Genomic DNA, 21,718 nt, shown 5'->3' with positions numbered 1-21,718 from the left:
GGTCAGCAATAGCTAAGCGTTTTCCCACCCTGAGAGGGGTCAAGTGAAAGGGAAAGTGATGGTTCATTCTGACGGAGTCACAGAAGAATTACTGAGCAAAAGTGAAAGATGTATAGTCAGTTTTTTGGGAAGGTCACATAGTGGTGGGTGTCGTTTGTGGAAACAAAGGAGAGGAAATGGAAGGTGACATTGCGTGAAACTTGTGTGTTGCATTGCACTTGTGTAGATAATTGTCCTACTGAAGGGTCAGCAATAGATAAGCGTTAGCCCACCATGGGAGGGGTCAGGTGAGAGGGAAAGTGATGGTTCATTCTGGAAAAGTAAGTAAAGAACTACTGAGCAAAAGTGACAGATGTATAGTCAGTCTCGTGGGTAGGCTGCATACAGTGGGTGATTTGTGGAAACAAAGGAGAGGAGACGGAAGGTGACCTAGCGTGAACAGTGTTAAAATGAGAAACTGACTCTCGAATAGAGTGGCCCCTGACAATAGAAGCCTGAGGACAGGACTCTAGTAGCCAGGCTCCTTAACCGTCAAGGCACCGGGTTAATCCTATCTGTCTTGAGAACATAGTTGACAACCAGAGTGGTTTTCCTATAAACCACTAGTAAGATCTAAAGGAGCCTGGACGTGGGTCTGCGGGAGAGGAAGGTGACCGTCACAAACTGTGCTGTAACGATGGACTGGGTTGCGCTAGGACTCACAGAACCAGTGTATTAGATGGTATATAATCCATAATAGCAGCTTTACTTAGGCAATATCCTAAGATCACCCAGACAGCTGAGATACGAGGAGCTGTTGGATAAAGTCCTCATACAGCCAAGCTGCCAGAGATTTTTTTTCCCCCAGAATAACAAAATAGCAACTCTGCAGGATCGACGAGCCAAGAATAGATTTTATGGATCTCGCCGAGCTGCAGTTTTATTCCTCAGCATCTAACGTTTGAGGAAACGCGTTGTAAATATTTGGTTGCTCTTAATTAATGACTTTTTGTCTGTACGGAGACCAATCACAGTTGGCGTGCGCCGCGTCTACCGGCAACCTGCGACTTTGTCTTTTATCTGTGATATTATGTAACGAGCCTCTCTGTCTGTTTAGTAAACATTATTATTTCCATACATTTTTCTGCTCTCCTGACATTTCCCTCCTCCTCTTCACAGAGCGCGGCTATCAGAGTGATGCATGGTAAGTCATCCATCACGTGTCGGCGGTAAATCTCGCTGCTGCAATTTACCGTAAGAATGTGCTCAATATGAGATATTAGGAGAGGTTATTTATAATGCAGGCGGAAATATTGGGGGGGGGCACTATTATTATGTCAGGGAGAGATCTGACACGTGAGAACCCGCCTGCAGCGAAGAAGTAAGTTATATGGTCTATAAAGGGTTAAATGCCATAGAATGTTCAAGTCATGTGTGTTATATGGAATGTTCTGGACATTCAATGAAGCTATGTTTTCTAAATAATTTCCAGTAAAGATTTGTGTTTTATGGAATATTCTATGGAAATATTTCATAGATTGTTCTGGTGAGGATGTGTGTCATATGGAATGTTCTGGTAAATTTGTGGGTTCTATGGAATGTTCTGTGGAAAGATATAGAATGATCTTGTGAAGATGAGTGTTATTAATACTGCCATAGAACATTCCATATAACATACATCTTCACCAGAACATTCTATAGAATATTTCCATAGAATATTTCATATAACATACATCTTCACCAGAACATTCTATATATTTCCATAGAACATTCCATATAACATACATCTTCACCAGAACATTCTATAGAATATTTCCATAGAACAATCCATATAACATACATCTTTACCAGAGCATTCTATAGAATATTTCCATAGAACATTCCATATAACATACATCTTCACCAGAATATTCTACGTAATATTTCCATAGAACATTCCATATAACATACATCTTCACCAGAATATTCTACGTAATATTTCCATAGAACATTCCATATAACATACATCTGCACCAGAATATTCTATAGAATATTTCCATAGAACATTCCATATAACATACATCTTCACCAGAGCATTCTATAGAATATTTCCATAGAACATTCCATATAACATACATCTTCACCAGAGCATTCTATAGAATATTTCCATAAAACATTCCATTTAACATACATCTGCACCAGAATATTCTACGTAATATTTCCATAGAACATTCCATATAACATACCTCTTCACCAGAACATTCTATAGAATGTTTCCATAGAACATTCCATATAACATACATCTGCACCAGAATATTCTACATAATATTTCCATAGAATATTCCATATAACATACCTCTTCACCAGAACAGAATATTTCCATAGAACAATCCATATAACGTATATCTTCACTAGAGCATTCTATAGAATATTTCCATAGAACAATCCTTATAACTTACATCTTCACTAGAGCATTCTATAGAATATTTCCATAGAACATTCCATATAACATACATCTTCACTAGAGCATTCTATAGAATATCTCCATAGAACATTTTCTATATATAAAGAGAACATTCCATATAAAATACTTCACCAAAGCATTCTATAAAATATTTCCATAGAACATTCCATATCATACATCTGCACCAGAATATTCCACGTAATATTTCCATAGAACATTCCATATAACATACATCTTCACCAGAACATTCTATAGAATATTTCCATAGACTATTTCATATAACATACATCTTCACCAGAACATTCTATATATTTCCATAGAACATTCCATATAACATACATCTTCACCAGAACATTCTATAGAATATTTCCATAGAACAATCCATATAACATACATCTTCACCAGAATATTCTACATAATATTTCCATAGAACATTCCATATAACATACATCTTTACCAGAGCATTCTATAGAATATTTCCATAGAACAATCCATATAACATACATCTTCACCAGAGCATTCTATAGAATATTTCCATAGAACACTCCATATAACATACATCTGCACCAGAATATTCTACGTAATATTTCCATAGAACATTCCATATAACATACCTCTTCACTAGAACAGAATATTTCCATAGAACAATCTATATAACATAACTCTTCACCATAACATTCTACATAATATTTCCATAGAACATTCCATATAACATACATCTTCACCAGAACATTCTATAGAATATTTCCATAGAACATTCCATATAACATACATCTTCACCAGAGCATTCTATAGAATATTTCCATAGAACATTCCATATAACATACATCTTCACCAGAGCATTCTATAGAATATTTCCATAAAACATTCCATTTAACATACATCTGCACCAGAATATTCTATGTAATATTTCCATAGAACATTCCATATAACATACCTCTTCACCAGAACATTCTATAGAATGTTTCCATAGAACATTCCATATAACATACATCTGCACCAGAATATTCTACATAATATTTCCATAGAACATTCCATATAACATACCTCTTCACCAGAACAGAATATTTCCATAGAACAATCCATATAACTTACATCTTCACTAGAGCATTCTATAGAATATTTCCATAGAACATTCCATATAACATACATCTTCACTAGAGCATTCTATATATTTCCATTGAACATTCCATATAACATACATCTTCACCAGAGCATTCTATAGAATATTTCCATAGAACAATCCATATAACATACATCTTCACCAGAGCATTCTATAGAATATTTCCATAGAACATTCCATATAACATACATCTTTACCAGAGCATTCTATAGAAAATTTCTGTTCTATGCAACGTTTTGTGGAAATATTACATAGAATGTTCTAGTGAAGATGTATATTATATGTATATTATATTGAATGTTCTATGGAAATATATACAATGTGCAATACAGGGTAATATTGTGGTACCGTGTTAGCCAGAAAAATCAATTGAAATACTATGTCCCAAGAATGACAAAAGTATTTTAGGAGTGATACCTTTATAGGCTAACCAGAAAAATTATATTAGCAAGCTTTCAGAGTGTCGCGGGCGGGGGGTGCGCTGCTCGACCACGCTTGCGGCTCGGGTCCGGCTGCTGCTGCTGCTCGGTGGCTCGAGCGGTGGGCCGGATCCGGGGACTCGAGCAGCGCTCCTCGCCCGTGAGTGAAAGGGGTGGTCTGTTGGGGTTTGGGATGTCGGTTTGTGACGCCACCCACGGTGTGTGGTGAGGTTGGGGCACCACCGCTGCCCTGTACGGGGATCCCGGGAGCGATGACAGGGAGCAGCTGGGATGTTTCTCTCCCCTCCGTGGGTAGGGGGATTTTGGTAGTCCCGGGGCCCGGAGTTGTTGACTGTAAGGTGGATTGCGGGGCTTGGCCGGGTGCAGGGTCGCGGGGGCAGCGCAGTGCCAGACGGCACGGTGGTACTTACTCAGCCAGTAACGTACATGGAGTCTCTGGTAAAACAAACGGCTGTATGGACGAGTCCCACAGACGGCTGCGGCGGTCACTCCCGGTAGGTTGGCGGTAACTGTCTCTCCCTGCACCGGTGTTGTGTTCTCGGCCCCGATGGCTTCCCACCGGTAACCCGCTCCCCAGCGGTATATTTGCCGGAGGAGCCCCTTTTGCCCGCAGGCGCTGGCCCTGGGAACTCTAGCTGTGGTGGTAGCTGTATTTCCCTTCACGGTTGAGTGGTTGCCTTTAGTCGGGTCTTTGCTGCTGGAAAACCCCGGAGGTTCCCGTCGCTGACGGATTTGACCGGTTTAACGGTGACTCCAAGCCTGGTCGGGGTCCGCAGGCCCTGCCGAATGGTGCTGGCCTCTCTTCGCTCCCCGGTCCAGTACCGGCGGGCCACCGCCCGTCCCCGGTCCTTACGGTTGTGCGTCAATCGGCTTCACCTGCAGACGGTCACCACCGTCTGCCAACCTTGCTCATAGGTGCCCGGGCCACGTACCCGGACACGGCCAGTCAGCTCCTCCACTACTCCTTCACTCCTCTCCTTTCACTTTTTCTAACTCTGCCGTTTTTCCCACGTCCAGGACTGTGAACTCCTCGGTGGGTGGAGCCAACCGCCTGGCTCCACCCCACCTGGTGTGGACATCAGCCCCTGGAGGGAGGCAACAAGGATTTTGTGTGTGCGGCTGATGTGCCTAACCGGGGTGTGGGGTGTGTTGTTGCAGTACCTGTGACGTCCTGGCTTGTCCAAGGCGCCACAAGAGCACAAAGGCTCCTTCTTCAGGCATTTTGTAATTTGCCTGAAGAAGGAGCCCTCGTGCTCTGAACGCTTGCTAATATAATTTTTCTGCTTAGCCTATAAAGGTATCACTCCTAAAATACTTTTGTCATTCTTGGGACATAGTATTTCAATGGAAATCTATAGAATGTTCTAGTGAAGATGTGTGTTATATGGAATATTTCATTACTGATGTCTATTATATGGAATGTTCTATGGAATACCTAGAATTTCTAGGTTGAGAATGCACACCCATGGACAAAACTTTTGGCACCCTTCTGTTAAAGTAAGAAAAACCCACAGTGGTCACTGAAAATAACTTGACACTAACAAAAGTTATTTTCTTTTTAATGTACTATATATCAACTAATAAGAATTAGACTTTGATTTTGAATTGTGGTTCAACAGAAAAGAAAAGTCATGAAAATGGCCTGAACTAAAATGATGGTTCCCTTAGAAAAGACTGAAATTAATTTGATTAATTAGGGACATGTTAAGCTAAAGTGCATCCTGTAATTAGCATCAGAGGCTTCTATAAACTTATAAGCAATCAGTCTGCGTATTTGAAGGGTGAAAAGTAGTTGCTGTGCTGTTTGTTATCATGGTGTGTAGCACACTAAACATGGACAAAGGAAAACAGAGCGTTATCTCAGGAGATTAGAAAAAAAAGGCTATAATACATCTCCAAACAGTTGGATGTTCCTGATAGTAGTTACATATATTCTTTGTCCACAAGTGTATGTTATAGAGGTTCTGGTGAAGATATGTGTTATTTGAGAAGTTCTGATGAAGATTTGTGTTGTATGGAATGTTCCATGGTAATATATAGGATCTTCTGGAGGAGATGTGCTGAATGTAGAATGTTCTAGGTAAAGCAGGTGATGAATTGAATGATCTGGTGAAGTCTTTATTCCTTTAAGGAATGACTACTTTCTTCTTTACTAGGAAAACTCGAGAGAACAGCAACAATCTGAAGGCAATGGATAGAGACAGTCTGGGAGAACATAACTTTGCATATACACCAGAACCTGTACTAGTAAGGCAAAGTAAGTTGAGCGGGTCATGAATGATACCGTAAGTCAGCATGAAGTCCATTGCTCTCCTGCTGTTATAAGGGTCTGACAACCAGTAACATCTGCCAGGACTTTCAGGGTTCAGTAAATGCATGTGTGGGATCCGAGCCTCAACATCCACAATAGCCTAATCAGCCACCAGTATAACATTATACAGTTAGGTCCAGAAATATTTGGACAGTGACACAAGTTTTGTTATTTTAGCTGTTTACAAAAACATGTTCAGAAATACAATTATATATATAATATGGGCTGAAAGTGCACACTCCCAGCTGCAATATGAGAGTTTTCACATCCAAATCGGAGAAAGGGTTTAGGAATCATAGCTCTGTAATGCATAGCCTCCTCTTTTTCAAGGGACCAAAAGTAATTGGACAAGGGACTCTAAGGGCTGCAATTAACTCTGAAGGCGTCTCCCTCGTTAACCTGTAATCAATGTAGTAGTTAAAAGGTCTGGAGTTGATTACAGGTGTGTGTTTTGCATTTGGAAGTTGTTGCTGTGACCAGACAACATGCGGTCTAAGGAACTCTCAATTGAGGTGACGCAGAACATCCTGAGGCTGAAAAAAAAGAAAAAATCCATCAGAGAGATAGCAGACATGCTTGGAGTAGCAAAATCAACAGTCGGGTACATTCTGAGAAAAAAGGAATTGACTGGTGAGCTTGGGAACTCAAAAAGGCCTGGGCGTCCACGGATGACAACAGTGGTGGATGATCGCCGCATACTTTCTTTGGTGAAGAAGAACCCGTTCACAACATCAACTGAAGTCCAGAACACTCTCAGAGAAGTAGGTGTATCTGTCTCTAAGTCACCAGTAAAGAGAAGACTCCATGAAAGTAAATACAAAGGCTTCACATCTAGATGCAAACCATTCATCAATTCCAAAAATAGACAGGCCAGAGTTAAATTTGCTGAAAAACACCTCATGAAGCCAGGTCAGTTCTGGAAAAGTATTCTATGGACAGATGAGACCAAGATCAACCTGTACCAGAATGATGGGAAGAAAAAAGTTTGGAGAAGAAAGGGAACGGCACATGATCCAAGGCACACCACATCCTCTGTAAAACATGGTGGAGGCAACGTGATGGCATGGGCATGCATGGCTTTCAATGGCACTGGGTCACTTGTGTTTATTGATGACATAACAGCAGACAAGAGTAGCCGGATGAATTCTGAAGTGTACCGGGATATACTTTCAGCCCAGATTCAGCCAAATGCCGCAAAGTTGATCAGACGGCGCTTCATAGTACAGATGGACAATGACCCCAAGCATACAGCCAAAGCTACCCAGGAGTTCATGAGTGCAAAAAAGTGGAACATTCTGCAATGGCCAAGTCAATCACCAGATCTTAACCCAATTGAGCATGCATTTCACTTGCTCAAATCCAGACTTAAGACGGAAAGACCCACAAACAAGCAAGACCTGAAGGCTGCGGCTGTAAAGGCCTGGCAAAGCATTAATAAGGAGGAAACCCAGCGTTTGGTGATGTCCATGGGTTCCAGACTTAAGGCAGTGATTGCCTCCAAAGGATTCGCAACAAAATATTGAAAATAAAAATATTTTGTTTGGGTTTGGTTTATTTGTCCAATTACTTTTGACCTCCTAAAATGTGGAGTATTTGTAAAGAAATGTGACAATTCCTACAATTTCTATCAGATATTTTTGTTCAAACCTTCAAATTAAACGTTACAATCTGCACTTGAATTCTGTTGTAGAGATTTCATTTCAAATCCAATGTGGTGGCATGCAGAGCCCAACTCGCAAAAATTGTGTCACTGTCCAAATATTTCTGGACCTAACTGTAATAACCTGTTCCACTTTTCCACATCCTCAGTGGCGGGTGGTGCAAGTTTTAGAGTCCGGCAACTAAATTGGGGGTCTTAGTAGTTAAGTCGGTCAATGCAGTTTATTTTTCTAGATTCTTCTATATTATTTGCATATGATAAAATGGAAGCAATGAAATAACAATTCCCTCTGTATCTTCCACAGATTTTGGCTCCATTCATGCTAGCAACACAGCTTACGATGATAAAACATCTACCTCCACAGCGTCAAGTTCTCAGGTACGGACACACCAAGCAATAAAAAAGAGAGGACCTAGATAGATAGATAGATAGAGGGATGGATAGATAGATAGATAGATAGAAAGAGGGATAGATAGATAGATAGATAGATAGATAGATAGATAGAGGGATAGATAGAGGGATAGATAGAGGGATAGATAGAGGGATAGATAGATAGAGGGATAGATAATTAGAGGGATAGATAGATAGAGGGATAGATAGATAGATAGATAGATAAATAGATAGATAGAGGGATAGATAGATAGATAGATAGATAGAGGGTGTAACAGTGTGTCCCTCCCCCACCTGTGCTTATGGTGTAATAGTCTGTCTCTCCTTGACTGTCCTGTATGTACTACTGGTGGGGGATTCTTTGTTCTTATCAGCATGGGACTTCTCCAATCCAGCCAGGAGTCTAAAGTCCATTCATGTATCAAATGTCATCAAATGTCCAGGCGGAGTTGGGCCCACCTTAGGGGCTGACCCCAGGAGAGAAGAACAATGAGACCCATGTTAGGTCAGTTAGTTGGATCTCGGCTGGAGAAGGACTAGGATCTATTGCTGAGGCTGGATCCTAGAGCCTGTGTATGGACTGTTACAGATTGGAGATCAGTGGCCACGTGGGATTGTGTTTTATTGTTCACCCTGTTGGACTCAAGGAACTCGTATAAGGACCATTGCCATATTTTCCCTGGCGTTGGAATACCGGGAGGCACCCCTGGATCTTTTGTTTTGTTGTGGACTCCTTGCAGACTTTAAGGATTTATATTTATGTTTGGTGCTTTATCTTTGTGGTTCCAATAAAGCCCTTTGGATTGTTCCTTGGCCTGGCGTCCCTCACTGCTCTGTCGCATACCCCGTCACAGAGGGATAGATGGATAGATAGATAGATAGATAGATAGATAAATAGATAGAGGGATAGATAGATAGAGCGATAGATAGATAGATACTGTAGATAGATCGATACTGTAGATAGATAGATAGGTAGATAGATAGATAGAAGGATAGATACCATAGATGAATAGACAGAGAGAGATTAGTGATGGGCAGATCTGGATTGTAAAAGCCCGGATCCGCGCTGGTCCAAAAGTATTCGAGGACCGACTCCGGGTTTGGCGTCCTCAGAGAACTCCGGGTAACAATCTGGGGTCTGGCAAATCGGGTAATAAAAAAAATAAAGGATAAGTAAAGAAAAAGGGAAAAACAGGTGCTTTATACTTAGAGTGTCTGGCGCATCTGTACACTGCTTCTGGGTCCACTCATGCTACTTCCAGGGCCATTCATTATCTTTCATGCATATGCACTGCTTCCCTCGTCCACTGGCAGTCCCCGGATCTCTGATTGGTTGTAGTCAGACATGTCCCCACCCTGAGTGACAGTGTATTTGACTGCAACCAATCACAGACGCTGTGTGCGTACATATGGTGTAAAAATAAATAAATTAGTGTACGGTCCCCCCATATTAGGATTCCCAGCACAGGTAAAGCCTAAGGCTACAGGTGCAGCGCCCAGCCGTGCACTTATATTGGCTGCGTATGAAAATAAGAAGAACCACAAGCAACTTTTTCTTTTTTTTTTTTTACTTATTTAAATAAATAATTTAAAAAAAAACTGGCTTGCTTTCCACCCCAATTTTGATACCCAGCCATGATAAAGCCAACAGCTGGGGGCTGGTATTCTCAGGGTGGGGAGACCCATGCTTATGGCTCTCCCCCAGCCTAAAAATAGCAGCCTGCAGTCATCCAGGATTGTCATATCCATTAAATAGTTCAATCCTGGAACTTTACCTGACTCGTCCTGATTGCTCTGGTGCAGTAGTAATCAGGGTAATAAGGGGTTAAAAACAGCTGCCACTAAGCCCCAGATTAGTAATGGGAGGCATCTAGGAGACCCCCCCATTAGTAATCTTCAAGTGAAAAGAAATAAACGCAAACACAAAAACACAAATAAATCCTTTATTTCACATAAAATACAAAAAAACCATCCTCTTTCACCTGTTTATTAACCCCAAAACACCTAGGTCCAACGTAATCTACACAAGGTCCAACAATGAGTCCAGCTCTGTTACATCTGCTACATCTTCCCACGGTCCTCCACCTGTGATCCCAAATAATCTAAGTGACATCACCGCTCATCGCTGCGGCTCATTCTTCGCCTGAAGTTGAGAGCTAGCAGTCACGTTCTGTGTCCACGTGCTGTGACTTCAGATGTAGCAGAGCTGGAATCATCATGGGATCTCGTGTGGATTACGATGAACCTGCAAGGGTGTTTTGGGGGTTAATAAAGTGGTGAAAAAGGGTGGGTTTTTTCGTATTTTATGTCAAATAAAGGATTTTTTTCGGTGAATGTGTTTATTCCTTTTCACTTACAGATTACTAATGGGGTGTCTCCTAGATGCCTCCCGTTACTAATCTTTGCCTTAGTGGTAGGTTTGAGCTGTTATTAACCCCTTATTACCTCGATTGCCACTGCACCACGGCAATCGGGATGAGCCTGGTAAAGTTTTGAGATTGTCACATCTAATGGATGTAATAATACTTGGCGGCTGTGGTTTGCTATTTTTAGGCTGTGGGTCCCAACAAGAATGGGTATCCCCTACCTGAGAATACCAGCTTCCAGCTGTCAGGCTTTATCATGGTTGGGTATCAAAATTGAGGGGACCTCACGGCGTTTTTTAAAATGATTTATTTAAATAATTTTTTAAAAAGCCGTATGCAGTTCCTCTTATTTTCATACACAGCCAAGATAAGCGCAAGACTGGGGGCTGAAGCCTGTAGCCATATGCTTTATCTGTGCTGGGTATCATAATATGGTGGGACCCTAAAGGCCTTGTCACACGCAACGATGGATCTAACGATATATCGCCAGGGTCACGGATTCCGTGACGCACATCCGGCATTGTTAGCGACGTCGTTGCGTGTGACACGCATGAGTGACCGTTAACAATGGAAAATACTCACCAAATTGTCCATCGTTGACATGTCGTTCATTTTCATAAAATCATTGATTGTAGAGGACGCAGGTTGTTCGTTGTTCCTGCGGCAGCACACATTGCTATGTGTGACACCTCGGGAACGACGACCTACAGCTTACCTGCGGCCGTCAGCAATGAGGAAGGAAGGAAGTGGGCGGGATGTTACAGCCGCTCATCTCCGCCCCTCCTCTTCTATTGGGCGGCCGCTTAGTGACGCTGCTGTGATGCCGCACAACCCGCCCCCTTAGAAAGGAGGCGGTTCGCCGGCAACAGCGACGTCGCTAGGCAGGTAAGTGCGTGTGACGACTCCTAACGATATTGTGCGCCACGGGCAGCGATTTGCCCGTGACGCACAACCGACGGGGGCGGGTGCTTTCAACAGCGATATTGCTAGTGATATCACTGCGTGTAACACCCCCTTAAGTACATTTTTTTAATTGTTTATTTATTTTTACACTAATAGAGACGCACACACAGTGCGTCTGATTGGTTCCAGTCCCACACGCTGTGACATAGGGTGGGGGCACATCTGACTGCGACCAATCAGAGACGCTGGGACTACCAGTAGGCGGGGGAAGCAGTGAATATGGATGAGAGATAATGAGCGGCCCCGGAAGTAGCGTTGCAGACTCAGTAAGTATAACGCACTTGCTCCAATCCCCCTATCCTTTCTACCATCATTTTAAATGCTGGATTCTGGTCCAAATAGACTTTCATGGGGAACGGCGTCTGGCCAGATATCCGGGATCAATTCTGGGTCCGAACTGGGTATTTCTTATTAAACCCATATGGATTCACTGATCCCGGGTATCTGAGTCCATTATTGGAAAGCTGACTTTCTTTATTATATTTTAGATAATAATTGTCATTCTGTTTTGTATTTCTACCCTTATGTGACACCCTTTGACTTCCTCCATATCTTAATGTTCCCTTCCTGCTGCTATTCTCGTCTGCCTGACTGCAATCATTTTCGGAAGAGTTTCATGAACAGAACAATGACAGTATATGCCAAAAAGATGTAAAAATAATCCTGCACATTCTGGGAGAACTCCTTCCACCCTCCGCTCGAAAATAAACAGCGACAGCTTCCAAACCCTGCGATACCAAGTCCTTGTCATCCTAAGTCACGCTTATTGCATGGAAAGCAAAATGTTAAGCTCGCTTCTAAGGGAAAAAAAATCAATAACACAGAAGTATGGCTGTTATCATCCGGAATAAATAGAGACCCTAAAAGAGCGAGTTTTCATCGCTCGTTCCAAGCGTGCATGTGGGCTGTCACGTGGGCGTTCTTACTTAATGACTTTTTCCTTTGTATTCTATTTTTTTGTAGACATACGAGACATAACTATAGGAATAACACAATTATTGAGAAACACAAGGCGAGGCATTCAATGCTCAAAGGGGTTGTACAGCCTCCAATATGGCTGGCTGCAGTGAGTTAGAGTAGGAAGGACAGCTCTGGAGAACAAAATGCTGATCTCAGAGGTGAAAGTTTGTGTATACTAAAGGATATTACCGGATTTTTCGTTTTATAAGACGCACTGGATTATAAGATGCACCCCAAATTTAGAGATAAAAAAAGGTTAAAAAAAATAAATTGGCCCATTTTATGCTCCGGTGATGTCTTACCGGAGTGGGGGTGGGGGGTGTCAGGGGTGGTGGAGCAGGGTCACAGGAGGCAGGGGCGATGCTGGAGTAGGGCAATGCTGTAGGCACTGCAGTGGGGGCTGTGCTGGTTACAGTGGTGGCTGTGCTGGTTGCAGTGGGGGCTGTGCTGGCTGCGGTGGGTGCTGTGTAGAGCAGGGAGGTGCGGCGGGTGTCACAGTTGCACTTTCAGTGGTGCGGTCTTCAAAGAAATGGTGACCGGAGTCGGCGCGTGCGCAGATTGAGCTCTCTTCTCAATGACAAGCTGAGATCTCATCTGCGCACGCGCCACCTCCGGGCGCCATTTTCCTTAAATCTATTGCCGGGAGATCAATGGACCGGAGGCGGTGCGTGCACAGATGAGATCTCGAGCTGAGAGCTCCATCTGCGCATGCACCGACTCCAGGCGCCATTATTTAAAGCCCGAACAGCCGACAGGAGCATCTCACCTGCCGCATCACCCTGCTCCACACAGCCCCCACCGCAGCCAGCACAGCCGCCCTCACCGCAGCCAACACAGCCACCCCCACCGCAGCCAGCACAGCCGCCCCCACCGTAGCCAGCACAGCCGTCCCCACCACAGCTAGCCAGCCGCCCCCACCGCAGCCAGCACAGCCGCCTCCACCGCAGCCAGCATAGCCGTCCCTGCCACAGCCACCACAGCTGCACCCACCACAGCCAGCACAGCTGCCTCCACCGCGACCAGCACAGTCACCCCCACCGCAGGCACCACAGCTGCACCCACAACAGCCAGCACAGCTGCCTCCACCGCAGCCAGCACAGCCCCTACCACAGCCAGAACAGAGCACATTCCCCACCTCCTGGTAAGCTACATTCACATTATAAGACGCACCCCTCATTTTCATCTCAAATCTTTGGGAGGAAAAGTGCATCTGTCAGGGGAGGGAGGACTGGTAGGCCCAGGAGGTGGATCCACTGGACCATGCACCCCACCGGAGGGCAGGGTACACGGCAGCGGGAGCACTGGCGTGGCAAGGACAGGTATAACCAGGTCACCAGGGTCACGGAGTTCTTTAAGACGGTACAGAATGCTGGTACAGGTAACAGGACACAGTACAAGGGGACCTGAGGACCTAGCTCAAAAGACAAGGCTTCAAGACACGTTGATCAGGCCCCGCCCACATGGAAAGGCAAGTCTTATATACCCAGCACAGCCCCATGTCATTTCCTGCTTCAGGTGTGCTGGGCCTATAAGACCAGGAGAGTGGGCGCGGCCTGGTCCTATACAGAGGCACTAGTCAGAGTCAGACTCCTGAGACCAGGAACAGAACACAGGAGAGCACGAGCGGGAGCGGCAGGCGTGACCGGCGGACACGTGAACTGGATCAGTGGGCAAGGAGCGGTGGTGCGATGCAGGTGCGACTAGATCAGTGGGTACGGAGCGGTGGTGCGATACAGGTACGACTGGATCAGTGGGTACGGAGCGGTGGTGCGATGCAGGTACGACTGGATCAGTGGGTACGGAGCGGTGGTGCGATGCAGGTACGACTGGATCAGTGGGTACGGAGCGGTGGTGCGATGCAGGTACGACTGGATCAGTGGGTACGGAGCGGTGGTGCGATGCAGGTACGACTGGATCAGTGTGTACGGAGCGGTGGTGCGATGCAGGAACCGGGTCAGTGGGTAAGGAGGGCTGCCGGGACACCAGGAGCGTGACAGTATCTTATAACCCACATAATACGGTATGTCTTATCATGAGCTCATCTGCGCACACACCACCTCCGGGCCCATTTTCCTTAAGTCTGCTGCTAGGAGATCAATGGGCCGAAGGCAGCGCATGCGCATATGAGATCTTGAGCTGACAGCTCCATCTGTGCACGCGGCGACTCCATGCGCCATTACTTGAAGCCTGCACCACCGACAGAGCATCTCACCCGCCACACCCTGCTCCACACAGCCCCCACCGAAGCCATCACAGCCGCCCCCACCGCAGCCAGCACAGCGCCCATTCACCACCTCCTGGTAAACTACATTCACATTATAAGACGCATCCCTCATTTTCCTCTCAAATCTTTGGCAGGAAAAGTGTATTTTATAATCCGAAAAATACGGTACATCTTATTATAACTTTTATTACTATTTTTCTTTTTTGCATGCAGGTTCCGGCACAAAAATGGACTGATAATCGTCCGAAAACAATAAGACACGTGACTCATGTGTGATATACAAACAAAATGGAGTTGCCAAACCGTTTTTTGGCATCAATATACCGTGATGGACCGGACCAAGGGTCATGTGTAGAGGTGGAGATGTCGTACATAAAGAAAAGGAGTAAAGAGCAACGCCAATCACCTCTGCCCCAAGAGACAGACAAATTCTGTGCCTTATCTAAATACTACAACCTAAAAAACAGCAATAGTAACAAGCCGCTGTTACCACAAATCCGACACATTGCAACAGGCGTTTTATATGGATATATAAAATAAAAACATTTTATAGAAAAATGTAAAAACAGCAAAAAATTAATGGACAAAATGTATAAATTATTTCATGTATAATAATTAGGAGATGATAATAAAAAAAAAAATCGATTGGCCTTTACCATGAAGGTAACCGAGGATCCAGTAGTGCCCGGGGTCTCACATAATAATGAGCTGTGTCCTTCATAGACTCACTGGATCCCTAATGTTCCATCTCCCAAACTTCAGGACTTGCAGGACTGTAAAACATGATACAGAATCACTGTTAGTTTTCTATATTTTTCTCGGATTCTGAGTGTCACTGTGTTATTTCAATCACTAACTCATGTATCACAAGTTGCCACTGTTCTAGAAAATTAAGTGTTCCAGATGTTTGGATTTATTGGGCTATTATGCTGGAATATTCTCCTTCATTGTGCCATTGTTCTGGTAATTCATGTATTAGTAACTATATAACCATTGTCTAGAAGCATATTGTCAGTGTGCCATTGTTATAGAACCCCTGAACATAATGTCACTCCAGGTTTCAGTTTGTATTTTGTGTAAGTTTTCTCAGTGTCATTGATCTGAGACTGTAAATGTCAGTGTGCCATTGTTCTAGGTCCTCCTGTGTCAGTGTGCCATTGTTCTAGGTCCTCCTGTGTCAGTGTGCCATTGTTCTAGGTCCTCCTGTGTCAGTGTGCCATTCTTCTAGGTCCTCCTGTGTCAGTGTGCCATTCTTCTAGGTCCTCCTGTGTCAGTGTGCCATTCTTCTAGGTCCTCCTGTGTCAGTGTGCCATTGTTCTAGGTCCTCCTGTGTCAGTGTGTCATTGTTCCACCTTTCATAGTCCCTGCATGTCATTGTTCTAGGTTTCAAGTGTCAACTTGTTATTGTTCCATGTTCTCCATTGTCAGTGTGTCATTGTTCCAGGTCTCCCATTGTTAGTGTATAATTCTTCCAGGTCTTCCAGTGTCAGTTTGTCAATGTTCTAGGTATCAGTGTGCAGGTCTCCCAGTGTCAGTGTGTCATTTTTTTCCAGGTCTCCCAGTATAAGTGTGTCATTGTTCCAGGTCTTCCAGTCTCAGTGTATCAATGTTTCAAGTCTACCAGTGTCAAAGTGCCATTAGTCCAGGCCTCCCAGTGTTAGTGTGTCATTATTCCAGTTCTCCGAATGTCAGTGTGCTTTGTTCTAGGTCTATAAGTGTCAGTGTGCCATTGTTCCAAGCCTCCCAGTATCAAAATGTCATTGTGCCAAGTCTCCCAGTGTCAATGTGTCATTGTTGCAGGTCTCCCAATGTCAAAATTTAATTGTGCCAGGTATCTCAGCATCAATACATCATTGTTCCAGAACATCCAGTGTCAGTGTGTTTTTGTTCCAGGTCTCTCAATGTCAGTGTGTTATTGTTCCAGGTCTCCCAGTGTCAGTGTGTTATTGTTCCAAGTCTCCCAGTGTCAGTGTGCCATTGTTCCAGGCCTCCCAATGTTAGTGTGTCATTATTCCAGGACTCCTAGTATCATTGTGTCATTCTTCCAGGTCTCACAGTATCAATGCGTCATTGTTCCAGGTCTCCCAGTATCAGTATGTCATTGTTCCAGGTCTCCCAGTATCGAAATGTCATTGTGCCAGGTCTCCCAGTGTCAATGTGTCATTGTTCCAGATCATCCAGTGTGTGACATAATGTCAGATCTCTCATTGTCAGCCCGTTATTGTTCCAGGTCCCCTAGGATATGTACAAGATATCATTGATCCAAGTCTCTTGTATAAGTGGGTAATTAGTTAAGGTTCCCTCAGGACTTTATATCATTGTTTACTTGCCTTTCTTCTAGAATTAGCATTTTATTATACCAGGGCTCTCGATGTGTCATTGTTCTGTCACTTTAACATTGTTTTAGAACAGGTGGGTTTTACCCTAATAGTCTAATTATCACTGTTCCTTTCTTTTAGGACCAATTAGTAAATGTATACTGACACACCCAGTGTGTTTGTGGACATTGCTCTGTCCCTGTCCTGTTGTTCTAGAGCCCAAAGGGTCTGTGTGTCATTCTTAAATAATAACCCAAGTACTTTCACTATACCATTGCTTTAAGACTCCAAGTATCTGTGTGCAAGAAATCTTTTTTTACTTTAATACCAAGGGTCAGTTAACCATTCCTCTAGAACCAATATGTCATTATCCAGGGGCACCTATAGTGGTTATTCTGGCTTTGTGTCACGGTTCTAGGACCCCAAGGGTTAGTTAGACCTTCTTATAGAAGAAACAAGTCCTCTTATTCTGTTAATCTTTGTTCTGTCCCTGCATCATTGTTCTAAAACCTCAAGTTGTGGGTCTACCTCAACATCTTTCTTCTGGAATACCGAGAGTAAGAGTGTCATCACTCTAGAAACATGATATTATATGGAGGCACCCAGTGCCTCAGTTGCCCTTGATAAAGGACCTCGAAATCTGTGTCCCATGAAGTTGGTGGTTCTAGAATACAAAATGGCATGTTCATGTCCTAGATCTGATAGTGAATCAATCAAATAGACAATCCCCAGGTTTGGCCCTGCTGTCCGGTAGTGCAGATGGTTCCAAGTTGAGGAGGACGCAAAGTGTCTTCCTCCTTTGATCTGAGGAGCATCAAGCCAAGCGTCCTGTGCCACACAAGTGTGGCCTAGAAGAAAAAACCTACAGTGGATCTCCATTTTCATTTTACCAGCTCCAAGTTGCTAACATCTCCTGGCCTTATGTACTGTGTAAGTGCTTACTGTGAGTGTGGAATTACTAGTCAAACAGTATCTTGCATCCTCCCCAACTTGAGGCCATCTAGATCACCGGACAACATCACCAATCCAATGGACATTTGTTTTAGTTCTAAGAGATTTTGGATCTTCTGAAGTGTTAGTCGTCTTTGGCTTTTCCATTCTGAAATCTTTTGTTTTGGAATCCAAAGTGTCAAACCAAGTGTCCCATCGCTCGCAGCAGAAGATGGTCAATATTCCCCAGTCTGTAGACATAAGTGGCCGTAATCAGACTCCGTGTAGTCATTTCTATGTATGAATGTACTAATATAATCTTTATGAGTGTAATAACCTTCCGTTACGGTGTATAATACCTCGTTTACCTGCACTAAATGTTTATATGTTTATTCTTCATGTAACAGAGAGAAACAAATGATGTTATCGATGTTTGACCTGAATGTGATGACAGATATCCGTATTTATGTTTCCATAGATCATATCTGCCCAGAGCAGAGCAGTCCCCATCTGACGATCACTTAACTGTATACCAATTTAATGAAAATGTCAAAGCCCAATATTTATGAGCTAATAAAGAGCAAATATTCTACATAATGTGTTTTCTCTTCGTAATAATCCCATTTAACCCGATATCTGCATCACACGAGGGGGGAGGGGGATGAACATTTCTGTGTGTTAATGGGAATATCATGTACCAGCACCTGGTAGTAGACAAATATATATAAATGATATAAAAAATATGGATAGAGACAAAAATATACAGTACACACATAAATAGACAGATATTAGATGATAGATTAATGACAGATAGATAGATAGATAGATAGATAGATAGATAGATAGATAGATAGATGATATGCAAAAAAAAAAAGTCAGCTCTCCAATCCAATATTTGTGAAAATTAAAGTAACTTATTAGACCATACAGGGGTTTGTAATGTCGTCTATTGTGATCATATATTGAATTGGAGTACTGGCTCTTTATAGCATATGTACACAGTGGTATTTGTTTGGACCCTTGAGATTTGTAACCACAATGAAAGAATAAGATAAATAGATAGAAAGAAAGAAAGAAAGAAAGAGAAACAGAAAGAAAGCGAGAGAAAAAGAGACAGGGAGATCGAGAGAAAGAGAAAGAAAGAGAAACAGAGAAAAAAGAAAGAAGGGAAGAAAGAAGGGAAAAAAAAGAAAGAGAAACCGAGAAAGAGAGTAAGACAAAGAAAGACAAAAAAAGAGAGAAAAAGAGGAAAAAGAGCAAGAATGAAAGAAATAGAAACTGAGAGAAAGAAGAATAACAAAAAAAGAAACAATAACAGACAGCTAAAGAACAGAAAGAGAAAAAATGAGAGAAAGAAAGGAAAGAAAGAAACAGAGACAGAGACAGAAAGAGAATGACAGAGAGAAAGCAAGAAAGAAAAAAAAGAGACATGGAGAAAGAAAGAGAGACAGAAAGAGAAAGATACAGAGAGAATGAGAGAGACAGAAAAAGAGACAGAGAGAAACAAAGAGAATGAGAGAGACAGAAAAACAAAGAGAATGAGAGAGACAGAAAAAGAGACAGAAAGAGAGACAAAAAGGAAAGAAAGAAACAGAAAGGAAGAGAATGAGAGAGAAAGAAAGAGAAACTGAGAGAAAGAGATAGAAATAAAGAGAAAGAAAGAAAAGAGAAAAAAGAAAGAAGAGAAGAAAGAAAGACAAACAGTGAGAAAAACAGAGAGAGAAAAAGAGAAACAGAAAAAGCAAGAATGAAAGAAAGAGAAACTGAGAAAGAAGAATAACCAAAAAAGAAAGAATAACAGATAGATAAAGAAGAGAAAGAAAGACAAAATGAGAGAGAGAAAATGGGAAAGAAAGAAGAAAAAAAAAAGGATGAATGAGAGAAAGATAATGAAAACGAGAACGAAAGAATGATAGAAAGATGAAGAAGGAAAAAATGAGACGATGAAGAAAAGATAAAGAAAGAATGAAAGACAAGAAAGAGAGTAAAAAGAATGAGAAAAATATAAAGAAAAAAGAATGAATGAATACATGAATGAGAAAAAGGTAATGAAAGAATGAAAGAAAGAAATAGAAAAAGGAAAAAAGAGAGACAGTGCAAGCAAATAGAAATAGATAGCAAATAGGACAATGTGTTAGGTCCTGGCATCCTGATCACATTGATCGTTTCTGCTGTTTTTTCTTTTCTGGATAGATGGGTATTTTTCTGACAGTTTTCACTTTTTTGTCTTTATTGATGGTATTATACAGCTTCTATCATTATTCTTTCTTCCTTAGTTTTTTTCCTTGTGTTTTTTGTATCTGGTTTTGTATTTTTTCTCCTAACCTCCACGTCCTACATATGAATGATCAGATCTACATGAGCGTCCTACACGTCTGTAGCCCAGAAGACCATCGACCTGCCCTGGATACTTGTCTCTTTTTGCCAATATCTTGCATTGATCAGATTTTTCTTTTAACGAGATTGTTTTTTAATGATGCGGACATCTCTGACCTTTCACCGCAGGCTCTTAATCATCATTAGAAGACGGCAGGTTTCTGATATATATCGGGGATGGACTATCAATAATCTAATGTCTGCCTGATCACAATATTAATGTCTTCACCTTTTTATCATGCTTTAGAAAAGTGGTGAAAGATGTTCTCCAAATTTATAAACCAAAACCTCAAATACAGATGTGCACAATATGGACGCAGAGAATCATTCTGAGAGATAGATAGATAGATAGATGGATAGATAGATAGATAGATAGATAGATAGATAGATAGATAGATAGATAGAGGGATAGAGGGATAGATAGATAGAGGGATAGATAGATAAATAATGGGATATATCGATGATAGATTTTTCTCAAAAATAAGCCCTACCATGATTTTACAGTTTTTTGTAGTATGCTTGAACTATAAGCCCTACTCCAAAACTCAGACCTAGTTACAGTCAGGGCCGGTGTGAGGCGAGGCAAACTGCGCAATTTCTCAGAACCCTCTCTCTTAGGGACCCCAACATTTGTATTCTGAGGTTAAGATTGGTTAAGGACTTTTGATGACTTCACAGTCATGTGACCGAAGGTCTGTTAATTGCAGGAGTCTACAGTTGAAGACTCAGAGGAGACAAGCTGGTGTGTGGGCATGCGACTCGCCCTAGGGCTATGGGGTACTCGGTCCCGGGCCTGGTTACGTTGGGACTGTTCACTGGGTGGCTGTTGCCCGATTCCATGACCCTGGGGGCCGCTTTAAATAGGAGGGTTATTTACAGGGGAATTGTAATAAATGTTTTTGTCGTGACGCCTCTTGCGGGTTGCGACTATTTTAGTGGAGCCGCCGCTGCACAGTTTTCACTACTGGGGCTTGTGTTAGTGGCAACCTGGATGTTGGGCCCTCCGCAAGTAGGGCCAGGCCCCAGGGGATAGATGATGTTGTTGGGCGTGGAAAGAATGTAGGCCACACAAGGGATTGCAGTGTAACTGGTTCCTTTTACTCACGGCATTGTTATGGCTGGCAACCCAATGAAGGCTGGTCCTTACCACTGTTTCCCTTAGTTCCAGTGTCGGTGTGATGACCTGGTGGCTGTCTTCCCCTGCACCTGTCTCTGGTTCGTGGGTCCCCGTGGTT

General features: G+C 42.8%; 1 protein-coding gene across 2 annotated transcripts in view; it reads left to right on the top strand.

Annotated features, from left to right (window-relative positions):
* The window catches only part of IGSF5 (immunoglobulin superfamily member 5), an 84,572-nt gene extending 65,868 nt beyond the window's left edge, over positions 1–18,704 (top strand). For both annotated transcript variants that reach the window (XM_075334964.1, XM_075334965.1), the window contains exons 6-9: positions 1,159–1,183; positions 6,142–6,242; positions 8,261–8,334; positions 15,073–18,704. In XM_075334964.1, coding sequence (XP_075191079.1) covers positions 1,159–1,183; positions 6,142–6,242; positions 8,261–8,334; positions 15,073–15,135 — 263 coding nt within the window. In that variant the 3' untranslated portion in view covers positions 15,136–18,704. The remainder of the gene's footprint in view (positions 1–1,158; positions 1,184–6,141; positions 6,243–8,260; positions 8,335–15,072) is intronic.
* The last annotated feature ends 3,014 nt before the right edge of the window (positions 18,705–21,718 follow it).

Source organism: Anomaloglossus baeobatrachus, chromosome 2, assembly GCF_048569485.1.
Source record: "Anomaloglossus baeobatrachus isolate aAnoBae1 chromosome 2, aAnoBae1.hap1, whole genome shotgun sequence".
Taxonomy (NCBI): Eukaryota; Metazoa; Chordata; class Amphibia; order Anura; family Aromobatidae; genus Anomaloglossus; species Anomaloglossus baeobatrachus.
This window is presented reverse-complemented; position numbering and strand designations above follow the sequence as displayed.